General features: G+C 44.5%; 2 protein-coding genes across 2 annotated transcripts in view; both read right to left on the bottom strand.

Moving 5' to 3' along the window:
- Positions 1–15184, bottom strand: part of cbsa (cystathionine beta-synthase a) — a gene marked incomplete at its 3' end in the record, with an annotated part of 356940 nt that overhangs the window by 319791 nt on the left and 21965 nt on the right. The gene's annotated exons all lie outside the window — the stretch shown is intronic.
- Positions 727–4460, bottom strand: cryaa (crystallin, alpha A). Its single transcript, XM_084402713.1, has 3 exons — positions 4085–4460; positions 3395–3517; positions 727–998 (listed from the first exon to the last, which is right to left on the bottom strand). The coding sequence occupies exons 1-3, from the start codon at positions 4274–4276 to the stop codon at positions 792–794; spliced, it is 522 nt and encodes a 173-aa protein (XP_084258839.1). The 5' UTR covers positions 4277–4460; the 3' UTR covers positions 727–791.

Raw genomic sequence — 15184 nt, 5'->3', positions numbered from 1 at the left:
ATGTATGGTGTGACTTGTATTGTATTACATAGCATTAAAAAAAGACGAACGAGGTGTGTCTAATGGTTAATGGTACAACTTTATTTTTTAATCATTTTTTAGTAGACCCCTGAGGAGTCTGTAATCAGTAGAACGGAGCTAAAACCTACAAGACAGGAAAGAGTCAATGACAAGAGAGGTCTAGAAAAGAGGTCTTGACACAGGTAAGAGAGGAAGCAGAGGTCTGACTGGTGCCAGTGATGGAATCTCTCTCAGATCAGAAATCTTCAAACAGAGCAATTTTAAACCAAGCTCTCCACCTTCCCTTGACAACCTTTCATTTAGTTCTCCAATTGATCCTATACAGTAAAGGATTATGCTTTTAAATCATAATTACCCTCATAATATATCGCCAAGGATGACAATGACTGTTTGCCACTTAACATCTGACTAGAGAGAAGGGTAGAGGGTTGAGTAAAGAAACCTTACAATCTTTCACTTCAATCTTTAAGACCCCCAGCCAATCATCCTGATCCATTACCTGTGTGAATAGCATGTAATGAAAAAATGAAAACAATCATAGTGGATTATGGAGATTTTTAGCTAGTATAGTCTAATGAAAGAAGGTATTAGGCCAGATATACACTGACACCCTTTGAGGTGGAAGTGGAAGGAAGGGCTTGTTTAATGATAGACAAATAAAGGATTTGCTTAAATCCACCTTTAGATGCCCTCCCCCACCCCCACCACCAAACCCCTGGGAGCCCCACTCACACCTCCAAACCACCACCTGGCTGTGGGGTGCTGCCCGTCTAGGAGGAGGAGCCTGAGTTGGTCTTGTCCTCGCGGGTAACAGGGATGATGCGGTCTCCGCGGCCAGCATCTATGCCACCAGTCTTGGGTCCACAAAGAGTGAGCAGGCCATCAGCAGACAGTGAGCAGTTGATGGCAGACTGGTCCACGTTGGAAGGCAGACGGTAGCGACGGCGGAACTCACGGGAGATGTAGCCATGATCATCCTGAAAGCCAACCATGCAATAGAAACAGAGAAAAATGTAGGAAAAGGCCACATATTCATAAACCCATCATACACAGATATTATTTTTTATTATATTACAGATTGTATTAACACGTATTACAATGACACTGTAACACTATAACACTGTGTTATACGTAACTATAACACTGAAGAGGAGCCTGTTCTATTGAAGTAAAGCTTTATTCAGTTGAGTTTAAATGAATTGATATATATATATATATATATATATGTATATATATATATATTAGCTTATAATAGAATTATAGATTATAATTGAATGAATAATAAAGTAAAGTGTTAAAGTATATCAAAGTAATCCATCAAGAGGTTGACACCCATTCCAACTGTTCTAACTCTGAAGACAGCCATTTTCATTTATTAGAAATTTTCTCCTAAATTGGTCTGAATCTTACGAATCTGTTTACAGGATCTGTTTCTAGTTTGATCCTGATTACATTATTGTAGATTTGAGGCCATATTCTGTAACTCATAACCGTATGGAGTATGGTTCAACAAGCACTGGTGAAACAGTAGTCACCGATTTAGTGTCTGCTGTTGATTAGGTCATAAAGAACAACAGCTTGTTCAAGGCATTTTAGCGCACACTCCACCAGTAAAGCCTGGAAAAGATTACCCAGAAGTTCTTTACTGGCTTTTGGGACTCCAAATAGGGTGGCAGGCTATGACGCAGAAGTGACATCAATCTGACGCAAACATTCTAAGAGATCTGCTCACTTTTTCCTCATCTGTGCCTAAGACTTAAGGCTACTGAAACATGAATAAACCCACCATGCTGAAAAAGTGGCTATGGGGGGAGGATGAAGATAAAAATAGAAAAGGAACTGAAAAGAAAAAGTCAACTGGGAAAAAAATGGGAGGAGATGTGCAGTGCTGGGTAGCAACTGATTACATGTTTTCTGGATTACGTACTCAGTTTAAAAATAATAATAATACTTGTAATTAGATTATATTACATTTTAAAATGCTTGTAATCAGACTACGGTTACTTTTTTGTTGATTACATGAATACATGTTATTCTCACAAATTGTTCATAATTCATTGATTCTCCCTACCACTTCGTTTTACTGAAATTAATTGAATTGCACACACAGACAAACCACTATTCATGAGCCTATCACTGAAAACTGAGACCCACACAGCATTTGATCACTGGATTTACAGAAATCATTTAACTTTTAAGAAGTGTTTTCTTAACATTGCAACACTGCATCTAATCAGCTCCTTATAACACACTGAGTCATTTAAACATGTGTCACTGTCTTTGGAAAGCTTTTGTCTTTCAAACAAGGCTGTCAATAATACAATTTTTAAAAAGTCAATAATAAATAATAATAATCAAATTAAGTTCAACAACATTTTCTTTAAAAATCTTTTTTAGTAAGTGATTTATTTTGATTGTTTTTATTTTAAAAGTATTTTTTTTTTAATTTACATTTTTATGAGTTAATTACTTAATAGGTTTTTTTTGTAATGTAATTTGGAATCTGTAACCGACTACAATTAGTTAGTAATCTACCCAGCACTGGATATGTGAGGTGGTAAAAGAGAGCAATGCAAAGATGAATGTGCTTGGAATGGCTGATGTGTTTTAAAAGAATTATCTCATAAAAGCTTAAATAATCCAAAAGATTTTTTAATTATATTAAAAAAAGATTTCACATATAAAAATATTACTTGCTCCCTAAATTTCAAATAATTTATTTTGTTTCTATAAAAAATATTTCACTAGAACAACTGGTACTGCATTGAAATATAAGCAGTCTACTTCTGTATGACTTCCAAAGAGTTTGCTAAATGCCTGTCTGTGAAAATTCAGGGTCTTATTTATTTAGGATGATGTGATTTCATGAAATCATGAATTATATTTGCCCATGCACTAAAGTTATAGAATAATTCATTAGTCATGTTTAATTACACTCACTCCTATAGTTGTTCCAGATGTCCAAGATGCTCATTTCTGACTTTATGCGATGCAGATGAAAGTTGTGATTTTTAGAGAGAAGAATTCAGACTGATCCACTGACAAGAATTTATCATAGGCTACTGCATTTGTTACACTATTTAATTCTTCCAGACTGTTGAATACACACATACAAGCACTTATACTACTATACTGTTGTACTGTTCATAGTTCACTGCACACTGAACAATTTGATGGAAAACAAACTAAATTACTGTAAATGAAGCATCATACACAAACTTCAGAGTCGGATTAAATTATGTTCAACTACCAACTTTCTCCCACTATAAGAAAACATCAGCACAGCATTTTAATTGCGAGTTTCTAATTGCTAACCTCTCTTGAGAAGATAAGAATAGATTATCTGTCCTGTCGTAATGAGCCATGACCTCACCTGTCTTTCTGCATGCTTGCCCTCGATCTCCACATAGTCATCTGTCACCTTGACATTGAGCTCATCAGGAGAGAAGTGTTTCACATCCAGGTACACTGTGAATTTGTCTCTGTCAGACCTCACCTGAAAAAGTGTCAAGCAGTGGAGTTACATCGACATGGTGTCAATTGTAGTTTCACAAGTTCACACTTACATATAATCAGATAAGAGTAAAGAGTATGCATATTTGACGTGCTGTCCGAGAGGAGGGCTCCGAGCTCAGAACTGTGGCCGAACCCAGAGGACTCCCCCCATATCTCTGGCCGGGATAAGAACAATCGAGAGTGAGGAGTTGGGGTGGTGGAGGGATGCTGGAAAACTGTTGTCCAGCCTTCATATTTACCATGTTTGGGTTGAATGTACTTTTCTGCTAGGACATTATCAATTTTTCTACATATTTTTTTTCTTACAGCACTGTATTGCTCTTTTTTTTATTGGTCTTATTTGCGATTTAATTCCTGGAGTCTGTAAGGAAAATAAGTTTCACATCCACCATATACCTTACTTTGAGGTGATACTAATACTGTATATGCTGTTTGTCAAAAAAATATTAAATTGATTAAATGATAATCAAACCTGTGTTGGGCTTTAGCATCAACAATGGCATTATAAAATTCAAAATCTTCTCAATTAGCAATAAAGAATTCATACCTCAGAGATGCCTGAGTTGGAGGAGTCCAGGAAGTTGCGGAAGAGTGAATGTCGATAGTAAGGGCTGATAGTTGAGGCAGCGAAGGGGAAGAGGTCATAGTCGAACAGGCCTTCTCCAAAGAACTGATCGAAGAGACGGGTGGGATAGCCCATGTTGCGTCTGAACCAGGGGTGTTGGATGGCAATATCCATAATGTCAGGCTTGGAAACTCTCAACTTTGATTAGCTAAAGTGGACAGGCAAATCTCAGCGATTTGAGTCTGACTGTGACTATTTCCACTTGAGTTGAGGAAACTTTTGAAGGAGAAGATGTAGACTGAAGGAGAGTGCAAGGAGGCTGATAGAGGCTGGTACAGTAGACAAAGATCCCCAAATGATGTGTGCCGTCCTCAGTTGAGAAAAACCCCTGGTTATATACCTGTGCTTCAGAAAGAGGGGCTTACAAGTGGATCTCTCTGGAATGGCATTATCTCATGGTGGGAATAGTGCTGTCAGCAGAATTGGTGGGGTGCACACTGACCTGAGAATGACAGTCTAGCTTTGAATGGCTCACGGCAATACTCTGGTGGCCAGCTATCACCGGAAAATATGTGCCTGCCAAAACAAACCAGACCATACAGATTAAGTGGAATGGCTGCAGAACTTTACGGTGTGTTATGGCCACTTGGTTCACCTGATGTTTCTTAGGCCTGACTACTTTAAAAGTACAGGTCTTCAGATGCTTATTTCCTCCTCAAAATTGAAGCTTCACTAAAATGTTAATTTGTTAGTTGTTAGTCTGCAAAATTCTATTGAAACCGACACTAAAATGTCCTCTTTTGGCACTATGTTACTACAGAATACAAATCACATAACATCCTGAATCACATGTGCACTACAGTTAGTAAAGAGAGGGATTAGTGCAGGGAATGTAGTGAATGACTGCAATTCCCATGCTCTGCAGAATCAAACTAAGTATTATGTACATATTTTTAAACCTTTAAAGCCTGACATATAAACTAATATTCAGATTTTTTTTATAATTTTTTTTTTATAAAAGTTTATTGGACCATCAGACTACCCCTTTTGGTAACACTTTATAATAACTGCACACTATTAATCATTAATTAAGCATTAGTAAACAGTTAATTCATCATTTATAAAGCATTAATAAACATTAATAAGCAGTATATAAATACAGCTATAAATGCTTTATTCTTGATTTAAAAGCGTATCTATAATGTGTTTAATAATTGTATTGTCATACTTTATTAATGATCAATTTATCATTTCTAAATGAAGTATAGCATTATTTACAAAGCAGTTATTTAGGAGTTGCCAGCTGATTCATAAGATCCCTTAGAAATTGTAAGTAAATGTAGTAAATTCAGGTAGTTATAAAGCATTTAGTAGTGGTCAGTTAACTATTTTTGTGAGCTCATCTAAAGTAAGGACTATTTATGCCTTGTAAAGCATGTATAAAGGATATTTAAAGACTCAGTTATCTTCTAAACAGAAAAAGGAAACAAACACAACACAGTGATATAGAACATATAAATATTAACAGCCTTTAAATCTCCCTTGTAAATGCTTTACAAGGCATAACTAGTCCTCACTTTAGATTAGCTCACAAAAATAGTTAACTAACAACTACTAAATGCTTTATAACTACCTGAATTAACCCTGAATTACAGTAGAAATACATGTTACTAAAGCATTTATTAACACACTAAGTAACTATTACTATATGTCTGAATAATAAGATATATGAATGTACATTTAAATAGTTTATTAATCATTTACTTACAATTTCTAAGTGATCTTATGAACCACTGACAACTCTTAAATAACTGGTGTGTAAATAATGCAATACTTCATTTAGAAATGATAAATTGATCATTAATAAAGTATGAAAATACAATTATTAAACACATTATAGATATGCTTTTAAATCAAGTATAAAGCATTTATAGCTGTATTTATAAATTGCTTATTAATGTCTATTAATGCTTTATAAATGATGAATTAACTGTTTTCTAATGCTTAACTAATGATTAATAGTGTGTAGTTATTATAAAGTGTTACCAATCTTTTTTTTAAAACAACTTTTTTTAAGTATCATATTTAATACATCAGGCTTTTATGGGTCATGTAGTATGATATGAGAATATGAGGCTCACACTAAAAGCGCATAAAATGTATTCAGATGCCCAAACTGAGCAAAAATATTTTGTGCAATAATTTGGTGCAGTTGCTGATGTTTATAACAGACTACTCACATAAAGTGTTTTAGTTTTGTGAACAAAGCTCTGTTTTGATTGTGGAGGGGCAAATCATATAATATAATGAGATTGGATATATGAATGAGAGATACAAATAAACGTTCTCTTACGAGAGTCCTCTCGTACTGCGTTTTTGTAGAAAACGCTACGGGAAAAGTCTCTTTTCACGAAATACTGAAGCAAAAAATTATCCTTAATTTTCATAAATGTAAAACGCGTTGCGGCAGTGCTAAGCTATGGCGAGACGGCTTGCTCGCTCATTGGCTGCTCTGCGGCAACTGCATAAGCCTATCGAGCGAGGCCTGAGGTGACGTCAGGCCAATGAGGACGCTTCGCGCCCTCCTAGCCATTTCCCGCCGAGACGGGTGTGGCTAGCCTCTATATAAGGAGCTCGAGAAGGCTTATTCACTTGATTTTTCATCTCTTCAGCGAAGCTCTCACATCGCTGGATCACGAGGAAGCAAGCGTCGTTTGAGGCAAGCACTTCAGCGGGACGAGCCACTTGAAGCCGCTGGCAACGCCGCCTTCTACGGCCGTACCTACTGCGCTTTCCGGCGCTATATCCTTTCGTTTATTACTGTTCTTGTGTGTGTGTGTGTGTGTTCGCCCCGCGACACTCACCCCTAAAAGAGCTGCGTCTTTTTAAAGATGCCTTCATGTGGCTCGTGCCGAGCCCCACTCTCCCAGGGAGACCGCCACGTCATCTGCGTTTCCTGTTTGGGAGAGGACCATGCAGCGCTCGCGCTCGCTGACGGCGGTTGCCCTCACTGCGAGCTTTTGCCTATGGTGACTCTGCGGACTCGCCTGGCTTCCTTCTCAGAGTCTGCATGCCCCGCCGCGCTGCCGCGCCGCAAGAAGCGCCGCTCACAGCGGGTCCCGGAACCCGCTCCAACCCGACCAAGCTCGCCGGTTCGCCCGCCTGCTTCACCGGCTTCTCCTGTTCTTCTTCCTGATGCTCAGCGCCCGCAGTCTGCCGCCGCTTCATCAGAGGAAGTCGTTTCCGAGGCCGCGTCGGGGGAGAAGGATTCCTGCTCTCTGTTAGCTTCAGGCAGCGAGGACTGGGCGAGCTCTGAGGACCTCGCGCCTCCTGCCCGCAAGCCCACTACGAGAGCCAACATCGAGAAGGAGCTCATGCGAGTACTCGCGCTGGCCGCGGCGAGCCTCGGCCTCGAGTGGTCTGCACCGGAGCTCCCCTCTCGTACCCGGCTAGATGGTAGCTTCCTCCCTGGTGAGCGCACTTCTCCGGAATCTAAGCCCGCCCCCTTTCTTCCTGAGCTTCATGAAGAAGTGGCGAAAGCTTGGAATGCGCCCTACTCTGCGCGAACGCGCTCGTCTGTGTCGCCTGCATTTTCCTCCTTGGATAACGCAAAAGACCGAGGCTACCTTTCACTTCCGCCGGTGGAACAGGCGATAGCAACCCACCTTTGCCCGCCCTCTGCTGGACGGCGGACTAAACCGGTGTTGCCTTCCAAAGCCTGCCGCATGACGTCGACGCTGCTCGCGCGAATCTTCTCCGCTGCTGGGCAGGCTGCGTCAGCGCTACACACCATGGCTACGCTGCAGATATTCCAGGGTGATCTCCTCCGTAAGTTGGATGAGATAGGACCTGAAGCTATCTGCATCGCGGATTTAAGGAGCGCTTCGGACCTAACTCTCCGCGCTACCAAGTCTGCTGCACAAGCCATGGGGCGATGTATGGCTTCCGCCACTGTTGCTGAGAGACACCTATGGCTTACGCTCACGGAGATGGCTGATTCCGAGCGCAACGCGTTCCTCGACGCCCCGCTGTCTTCCGCTGGCCTTTTCGGTTCTTCTCTCTCCGAGTTCGTGGAGAGATTTACCGAAGCCCAGAAAGCGTCTCAAGCCTTCAAGCACTTCCTTCCGAAGCGCTCCGGTTCTGCAGCGAGTCGTGAGAAACAGACTCCGCGGAGTTCTCAGCCTCAGCCCCCGCCTTCGGCCACATCTTCACAGCAGCGACAGCAGCGACAGCAGCACAGCTCTAGGTCCCGCTCTCGCTCTACTAGCCGACGCCCCGCTCAGCGCGGGCCGCGGTCGAGGATTGTGGTAAAGCCGGAAGCCCCGAAGAAGTCCTAGCACTCCTAGGAAAGCGCAGGTGTGTGAGTCCCGCTGCGGCCGGTCTCTCACCCAAGCGCGCCGCTGTTTCAGTCCCAAGACTTGCGACTGCCCCAGCGTTTTCTGCAAGGCGCAAGCCCGCACAGTTGCCCGCTTGCCTGCACACAAAAGCCGTTTTCACGGCTACCCAGATATATCCCGAAAAGAGTGTATTTTCTGGTGTCCCGGCCACGGCCGATGGTGCTATAAACGTAGTGTCGATGCCCACTCCTCAGTGCCCATCCCTACACATAAGCACAGCCCTACACTTAGGGCTCGCGCACATAAAATCGACTCAGATCGATTGCGCTTCAAATGTAGTGAAAGTGTCCACTTCCCAGTGCCCACACACACTATGTCTCACGGACCACAGGCTCTCTGTAAAAACGAGACCTGTGTGCGCTCGCTCTGCTCAGGCAGACAGCGCGTCCAAAGCAGTGAATGTGCCCGCGTCCCGCCCACATTTACCCGCAGACATGAGTCCCGCGAAACTCGCTCAGCCCTCCCTCACTCAGTTAAGCACTGTAGTAAGGTCGAGGACGAGCGCTCTGCCCGCTGTAATAAGCGCGCCCCCCGCCTCGAATGCCACAGGCATAACGCCTATGTTATCGCACCCCGAAGCACCTCTGTCACACGAACAGAGCGTGTTTCGTATCCAGCCCTTAGCCAACCATGCAGTAGCATGGGCAGCGCTCCCAGGGGTTTCGGACTGGGTGCTAGGCATTATAAAGAGAGGCTTCTCGCTACAGTTTTGTCGACGCCCCCCCCGCTTCACAGCGCGCGTCGAAACTTCGGTGAATTTAGAAGTAGCACACCTACTTCGCGCCGAAATATCAAAACTGATAAGCAAAGGGGCGATAGAGCACGTACCCCTAGCTCAAAGCAAAGGGGGGCTATACAGCAGATACTTTCTAGTCCCCAAAAAGGACGGTGGTATCAGACCCATACTGGATCTAAGACGGCTGAACAAAGCATTAGTGAAACGCAGTTTCAAAATGCTCACGACCAGGAAAATCCTCGCGCATGTTCGCCGAGGAGACTGGTTCATGTCGATAGATCTGAAGGACGCGTATTTTCAAATACAAATAGCGTCACATCACAGGCAATACTTGAGATTCGCCTTCGAGGGTCAGACATACCAGTATACAGTCCTGCCGTTCGGCTTGTCCCTGGCACCTCGTACATTTACGAAGTGCATGGACGCAGCGCTCGCTCCTCTCAGACTCAGAGGCATGCGAGTGCTGAACTATTTGGACGACTGGCTGATCCTAGCTCAATCACGATCACAGCTCGTGGAGCACAGAGCCATTTTACTCGATCACCTCGAGAATCTTGGTATCACAGTCAATTGGACGAAGAGTTCACTGAACCCCAGTCAAACGATCTCGTTTCTGGGTACCATTCTGGACTCACAGTCTATGACAGCACGGCTGTCGCCACAGCGCGTGCTGCACATTCAGCGCGCAGCGAGATCTTTCCGCTGCAGCGCGACTACCCCGCTCAGGACGTTTCAGAGGATGCTAGGTCTCATGGCCTCAGCATCACCGGTTCTTCAGCTGGGCTTGCTCCGCATGCGCCCTCTGCAGTTCTGGCTGAAAGCGCGAGTTCCGCGCGGAGCGTGGGTGTCCGGCCAGTTACGTCTCAAGGTCAATCAGAGCTGTGTGGCAGCCCTAATACCTTGGTTGGCGGACGACTGGTACCGATCAGGTGTAAGCCTGGGGACTTCCTCGAGAGTGAGGATGGTGTCGACAGACGCATCCACCTCGGGATGGGGAGCGCTGCTCGAGGGCAGACCGTTCTTCGGCCTATGGTCGAAACGAGAAAAGCTCCAACACATCAACTGCCTGGAGATGCTGGCAGTGCACAATGCGCTGACGCGTTTTTGTCCCCAAATCAAGGACCATCACGTCGTAGTCCGTTCGGACAACACGGCCGTGGTGTCCTATATAAATCGCCAGGGCGGTCTGAGATCCACAGCCCTATACAGGCTGGCGGAACGCCTCCTAGTATGGGCTCAGCACAATTTGCGCTCGCTGAGAGCAGTGCATGTGCCTGGGCTCCAGAATGTGGGCCCAGACAGGCTGTCCAGGAACAACATTCCCCTGGGCGAATGGTCTCTACACCCGCAAACAGTTCTGCTGTTGTGGGAAAGATTCGGCAGAGCGGAAGTGGACCTATTCGCGTCCCGCGAAAACGCTCATTGCCCCGTGTTCTTTTCCAGAAGCGACAGCGCGCTGTCCCACGTGTGGCCGCGCTGCCCGCTTTATGCCTTTCCCCCCGTCTCCCTCCTGCCACAGGTGTTAGAGCGGGTCAAGGAAACGAAATGCTCAGTGCTGCTTGTAGCACCGCTCTGGAAGAACCAGGCATGGTTCCCAGTCCTGATGCAGCTAGCAGACATCGCTCCGTGGCCAGTGCCATGGAGGAGAGATCTCCTCTCGCAGGCCAGGGGCTCGATTTGGCACCCACACCCGGAGCTGTGGTCCCTTCACGTGTGGGCGCTCAACGGTTATCCGTTGACCTCGCAGAGGGAGTGATAAACACCATCACTCAGGCCAGGGCGCCGTCAACTCGGCGGCTTTATGCCTCGAAGTGGTCGGTTTTCTCCGGCTGGTGTACAGCTCGGAGCCTATCACCTCTCGATTGTGAGGTGACGGAGGTTCTCTCCTTCCTACAGGAGCTGTTGGATAAGGGCAGATCCCCTTCCACGCTCAAAGTGTATGTGGCGGCTATTTCAGCGTTCTCCGGTTCAACGCTGGGCCAGTCACTAGGAAGGAATGATTTAGTCATCCGCTTCCTCAGGCGAGCTAGGAGACTGAATCCACCCAGACCTCCTTCAGTTCCTATGTGGGACCTTTCTACGGTTTTGGCGGCCATGAAAGGTGCCCCTTTCGAGCCTATCCAATCTATTAGCCTCAAACATTTGTCTTTCAAAACAGTGTTCTTGATGGCTCTCGCTTCGGTGAAGCGCATAGGCGACCTGCACGCGCTCTCTGTGAGCCCAGCGTGCTTGGAGTTTGGACCTAACGACTCTAAAGTCATACTCAAACCTAAGCATGGCTATGTGCCAAAGTCCCTCAACACACCGTTTCGGGCTCAGGTTATCTCCCTGTCTGCCCTGCCGGGATCAAGTGAGGAAGGGGACTCAAGTTTTCTTTGCCCCATTCGGGCTCTAAGAGCTTACGTGTCCCGCTCGGCTGTCTTCAGACAGACTGAGCAGCTCTTTGTCTCGTTCAGTGGACGTTCCAAGGGAATGGCTGTGTCGAAACAGAGCTTATCCAGATGGATAGTTGACGCCATAGCGCTGGCTTATACTACCAAGGGCCTCCAGTGCCCGTTGGGAGTTAGAGCGCACTCCACGAGGGGCGTTGCCTCCTCGTGGGCTTGGTCCAGCGGGATTTCCTTACAGGATATATGTACGGCGGCGGGCTGGGCCTCGCCGTCTACATTTATCAGGTTTTACAACCTAGAGGTTCCCGCCTTACAGGCTAAGCTACTATCGGTATAGCTGATTCAGCTGTATAACTAGAACACTGAAATCGCATGCGCAACGCGCTGCCGACTGTCTTATGGGCAGAACTGTGTAAGACCCACATTTCTCACATTTAGTTCAGGCTCCCCCACCCTGTCTATGTGATGTCATATTCGCGTCTGCTGACGCAACCATATAAGGACAGAGGAATCCCCTCTTGTCTCTAGACTCTCTCTGTGAGGTCATGTTTTACGTCCGCGGACGTTACAATATAGGGAATTAAGGTTCCCCTCCCTTAATCCCAGGCCCTTTGAGTCTATCTGGTGATTATGCACTGTACACCTGGTTAGCTTCCAGTGATCGGTGTCTTTATCCCAGCACGCACGGCGTTTTACAAGGGGTTCCCGTAGCGTTTTCTACAAAAACGCAGTACGAGAGGACTCTCGTAAGAGAACGTACTCGGTTACTAACGTAACCTCGGTTCTCTCTAGAAGAGGGAACGAGTACTGCGTTCTCTGCCGTGCGTACGGTTCACTCTGGTTCGCTTCGGCGATGAAAATCAAGTGAATAAGCCTTCTCGAGCTCCTTATATAGAGGCTAGCCACACCCGTCTCGGCGGGAAATGGCTAGGAGGGCGCGAAGCGTCCTCATTGGCCTGACGTCACCTCAGGCCTCGCTCGATAGGCTTATGCAGTTGCCGCAGAGCAGCCAATGAGCGAGCAAGCCGTCTCGCCATAGCTTAGCACTGCCGCAACGCGTTTTACATTTATGAAAATTAAGGATAATTTTTTGCTTCAGTATTTCGTGAAAAGAGACTTTTCCCGTAGCGTTTTCTACAAAAACGCAGTACTCGTTCCCTCTTCTAGAGAGAACCGAGGTTACGTTAGTAACCGAGTACGTTCTTCAAAAGCCTGTGTATCACAATTGTATCACATTTTAACATGATTTTTTTTTAAATATGTATGGATAATCAAGTAAATCTGCGTTGCTTCAGTCCAGTGTTCATCTTGAAATATCATTAACAATATAAAAGGTATTCTTACTTTAACTTTATAAAAATCAGTCAAGTTTTCACTGCAAAAAGACATGTGTACCACAACCTAAAGTATAGACATTTTTAGAATTATGGTAAAAGGCATCAGGCAACAGAAGTCATGTAGTAGATTGCATACAACAGTTTTTTCATCAAAGTTTTGAACATGTTGATCATTTAGATACCTTAGAAATGTATGTATCAAATACGATACAGCAGGCTTATAGGGTTAAGCATTCAGAACCATGGGCAAACAAACAAGATGATTATTGCACATAATGCAAAATAGATCAAAAAGTTTTAATACATTTTGAGAGCTGTATAAAACTGTTTGTATCAAGATTACTACAGTGAAGTGTCACTATACTTGATCTGGTCTCTACATACATTAGTTGATCAGTGATTTGATTTGATTTGATTTGAGAGTCAATAGACACTTAAAATTCAGATTTGTATGGATTCTGTTTTACGCTCCTTTTTGGAGCTTGAAATATTTCAACCCCTTTGACTTTCAATGTATGGACAAAAGCAGTTGAAGCATTATTCATAATATCTTATTTTGTGTTATGCAGTAGAAGGAAAATACAAGTATGGAATGTTATGATAGTGAGTACATGATGACAGAATTTTCATTTTGTGTGAGCTATTCGTTTCAGGATATTCCTGTAGAGAAAATAGTAATAAATATTGAAACAATGCAACCACATGATTGTACCACGATAATTATTATCAATATGCATGTTCTCTATACTTTCTGGTAGCAGAACTGCTGTTTTTTCATGGTAATAATTTAATGCTGCACATAGTAAGTGCATTGACACACATACACATGTACAGTGAAATGGCTTAGCAAAGGCTTTAGGTGTGAAATATTTAACTCATCTACTATCTGTCTGACCAATACAGCTTTGAACCTATAATTCCGATCCTAGATGTGATGACTTCCCCTCCGGTCTGTGGGGCAGCATTAGGGTAATCCCTGGGGGCTTTCACCTGGCACGCTGGTGAGGCTTAACTGTAAACCACCAGCAAGGCCCTTTTTCCATACCACAGACTCAACAGCCTTGGCAAACAGCCCCAGCCGTGGGAGGGGTGAACCGGCCAATGGAGTGAGGATGGGCGACCAGGCCACCGGATGAGTGGTTTAATCTTTGGCCAGGTTTCAGCTCAGTCAGCAGCTTTTGTTTGAAGCGTTTCTCAGTGGACTATACCATGAACGAAACTTTTACAAGAGCTTGGGATGAAAGGATATTTTATGTCAGGCCTGGAGAGAAGATGCAAACATCTGTATCTTGCAAGTACCAGTATCTTATAGTCTAGATGCTGTTTATGGCCTCCATCCCATCCATTATTTGTTGATATATTATTAATTAGGAAATTAACAACATGTCCTAAATATAACATGTTTTACATATTCTCTACTAGACTTATTTCAGGACAAAAATATACTGTTGTTTGAAACATCTGTTATTTGAAGCTTTTTAAAATGGCTTTTACATTGTTCTTTCAGCTCATAGGTACTGGTCTCTCAACCGAGGTTGAGGAGACCATTTTACATTCCAGAGCTCCCTCCACGCGGAACCTGTATGCCCTGAATAGGAGTGTGTTCACTTCTTGGTGTAGTGATCGTCAGCTGGACCCAGTTAACTGCCCAGTTGGTACAGTGCTGGAGTTCCTGCAAGAGCGGTTCACTGCAGGTCTATCCCAGTCCACTTTAAAGGTATATGTGGTGGCCATAGCTGCTTACCTATGGGTGGAATGTCTTTGGGAGAAACCCTTTGGTATCTCGTTTTCTCCGTGGTACTCTGAAGCTGAGGCCTGCAGCTCGTACCAGGTTGCCGACATGGGATTTGGCCATTGTTCTGCAAGGCCTGTCCCTGGCTCCCTTCGAGCCTATTGAAGAGGTTCCGGCCAAGATTCTGACCTTAAAAGCTTTGTTCCTCCTTGCTATCACGTCTTTCTGCATGCTGCACCAAATAATAGGAGTTCTGCAAGCCTTGTCGTTTTTACCTTCATGCTTGGAATTTGTGCCTGGTATGGTCAAAACATTTATTTTACCCTAGACCAGGCTATGTTCCTAAGATCCCCACAAACGTGGCTAGATCTATAATGCTGCAGGCCTTCTGTCCTCCCCCCTGATCCAGACTAGGAAAAGAATAATCTGCTGTCCAGTTAGGCCACTAAATGCTTAAGTCCACAGAGCTGCCTGTGGCGTAAAACTGAAC

The sequence above is a fragment of the Rutilus rutilus genome (genome assembly GCF_951802725.1).
Source record: "Rutilus rutilus genome assembly, chromosome: 2".
Lineage (NCBI taxonomy): Eukaryota > Metazoa > Chordata > Actinopteri > Cypriniformes > Leuciscidae > Rutilus > Rutilus rutilus.
Note: the sequence above shows the minus strand (reverse complement) of the source record. Positions and strands in the feature narration are given on the sequence as shown.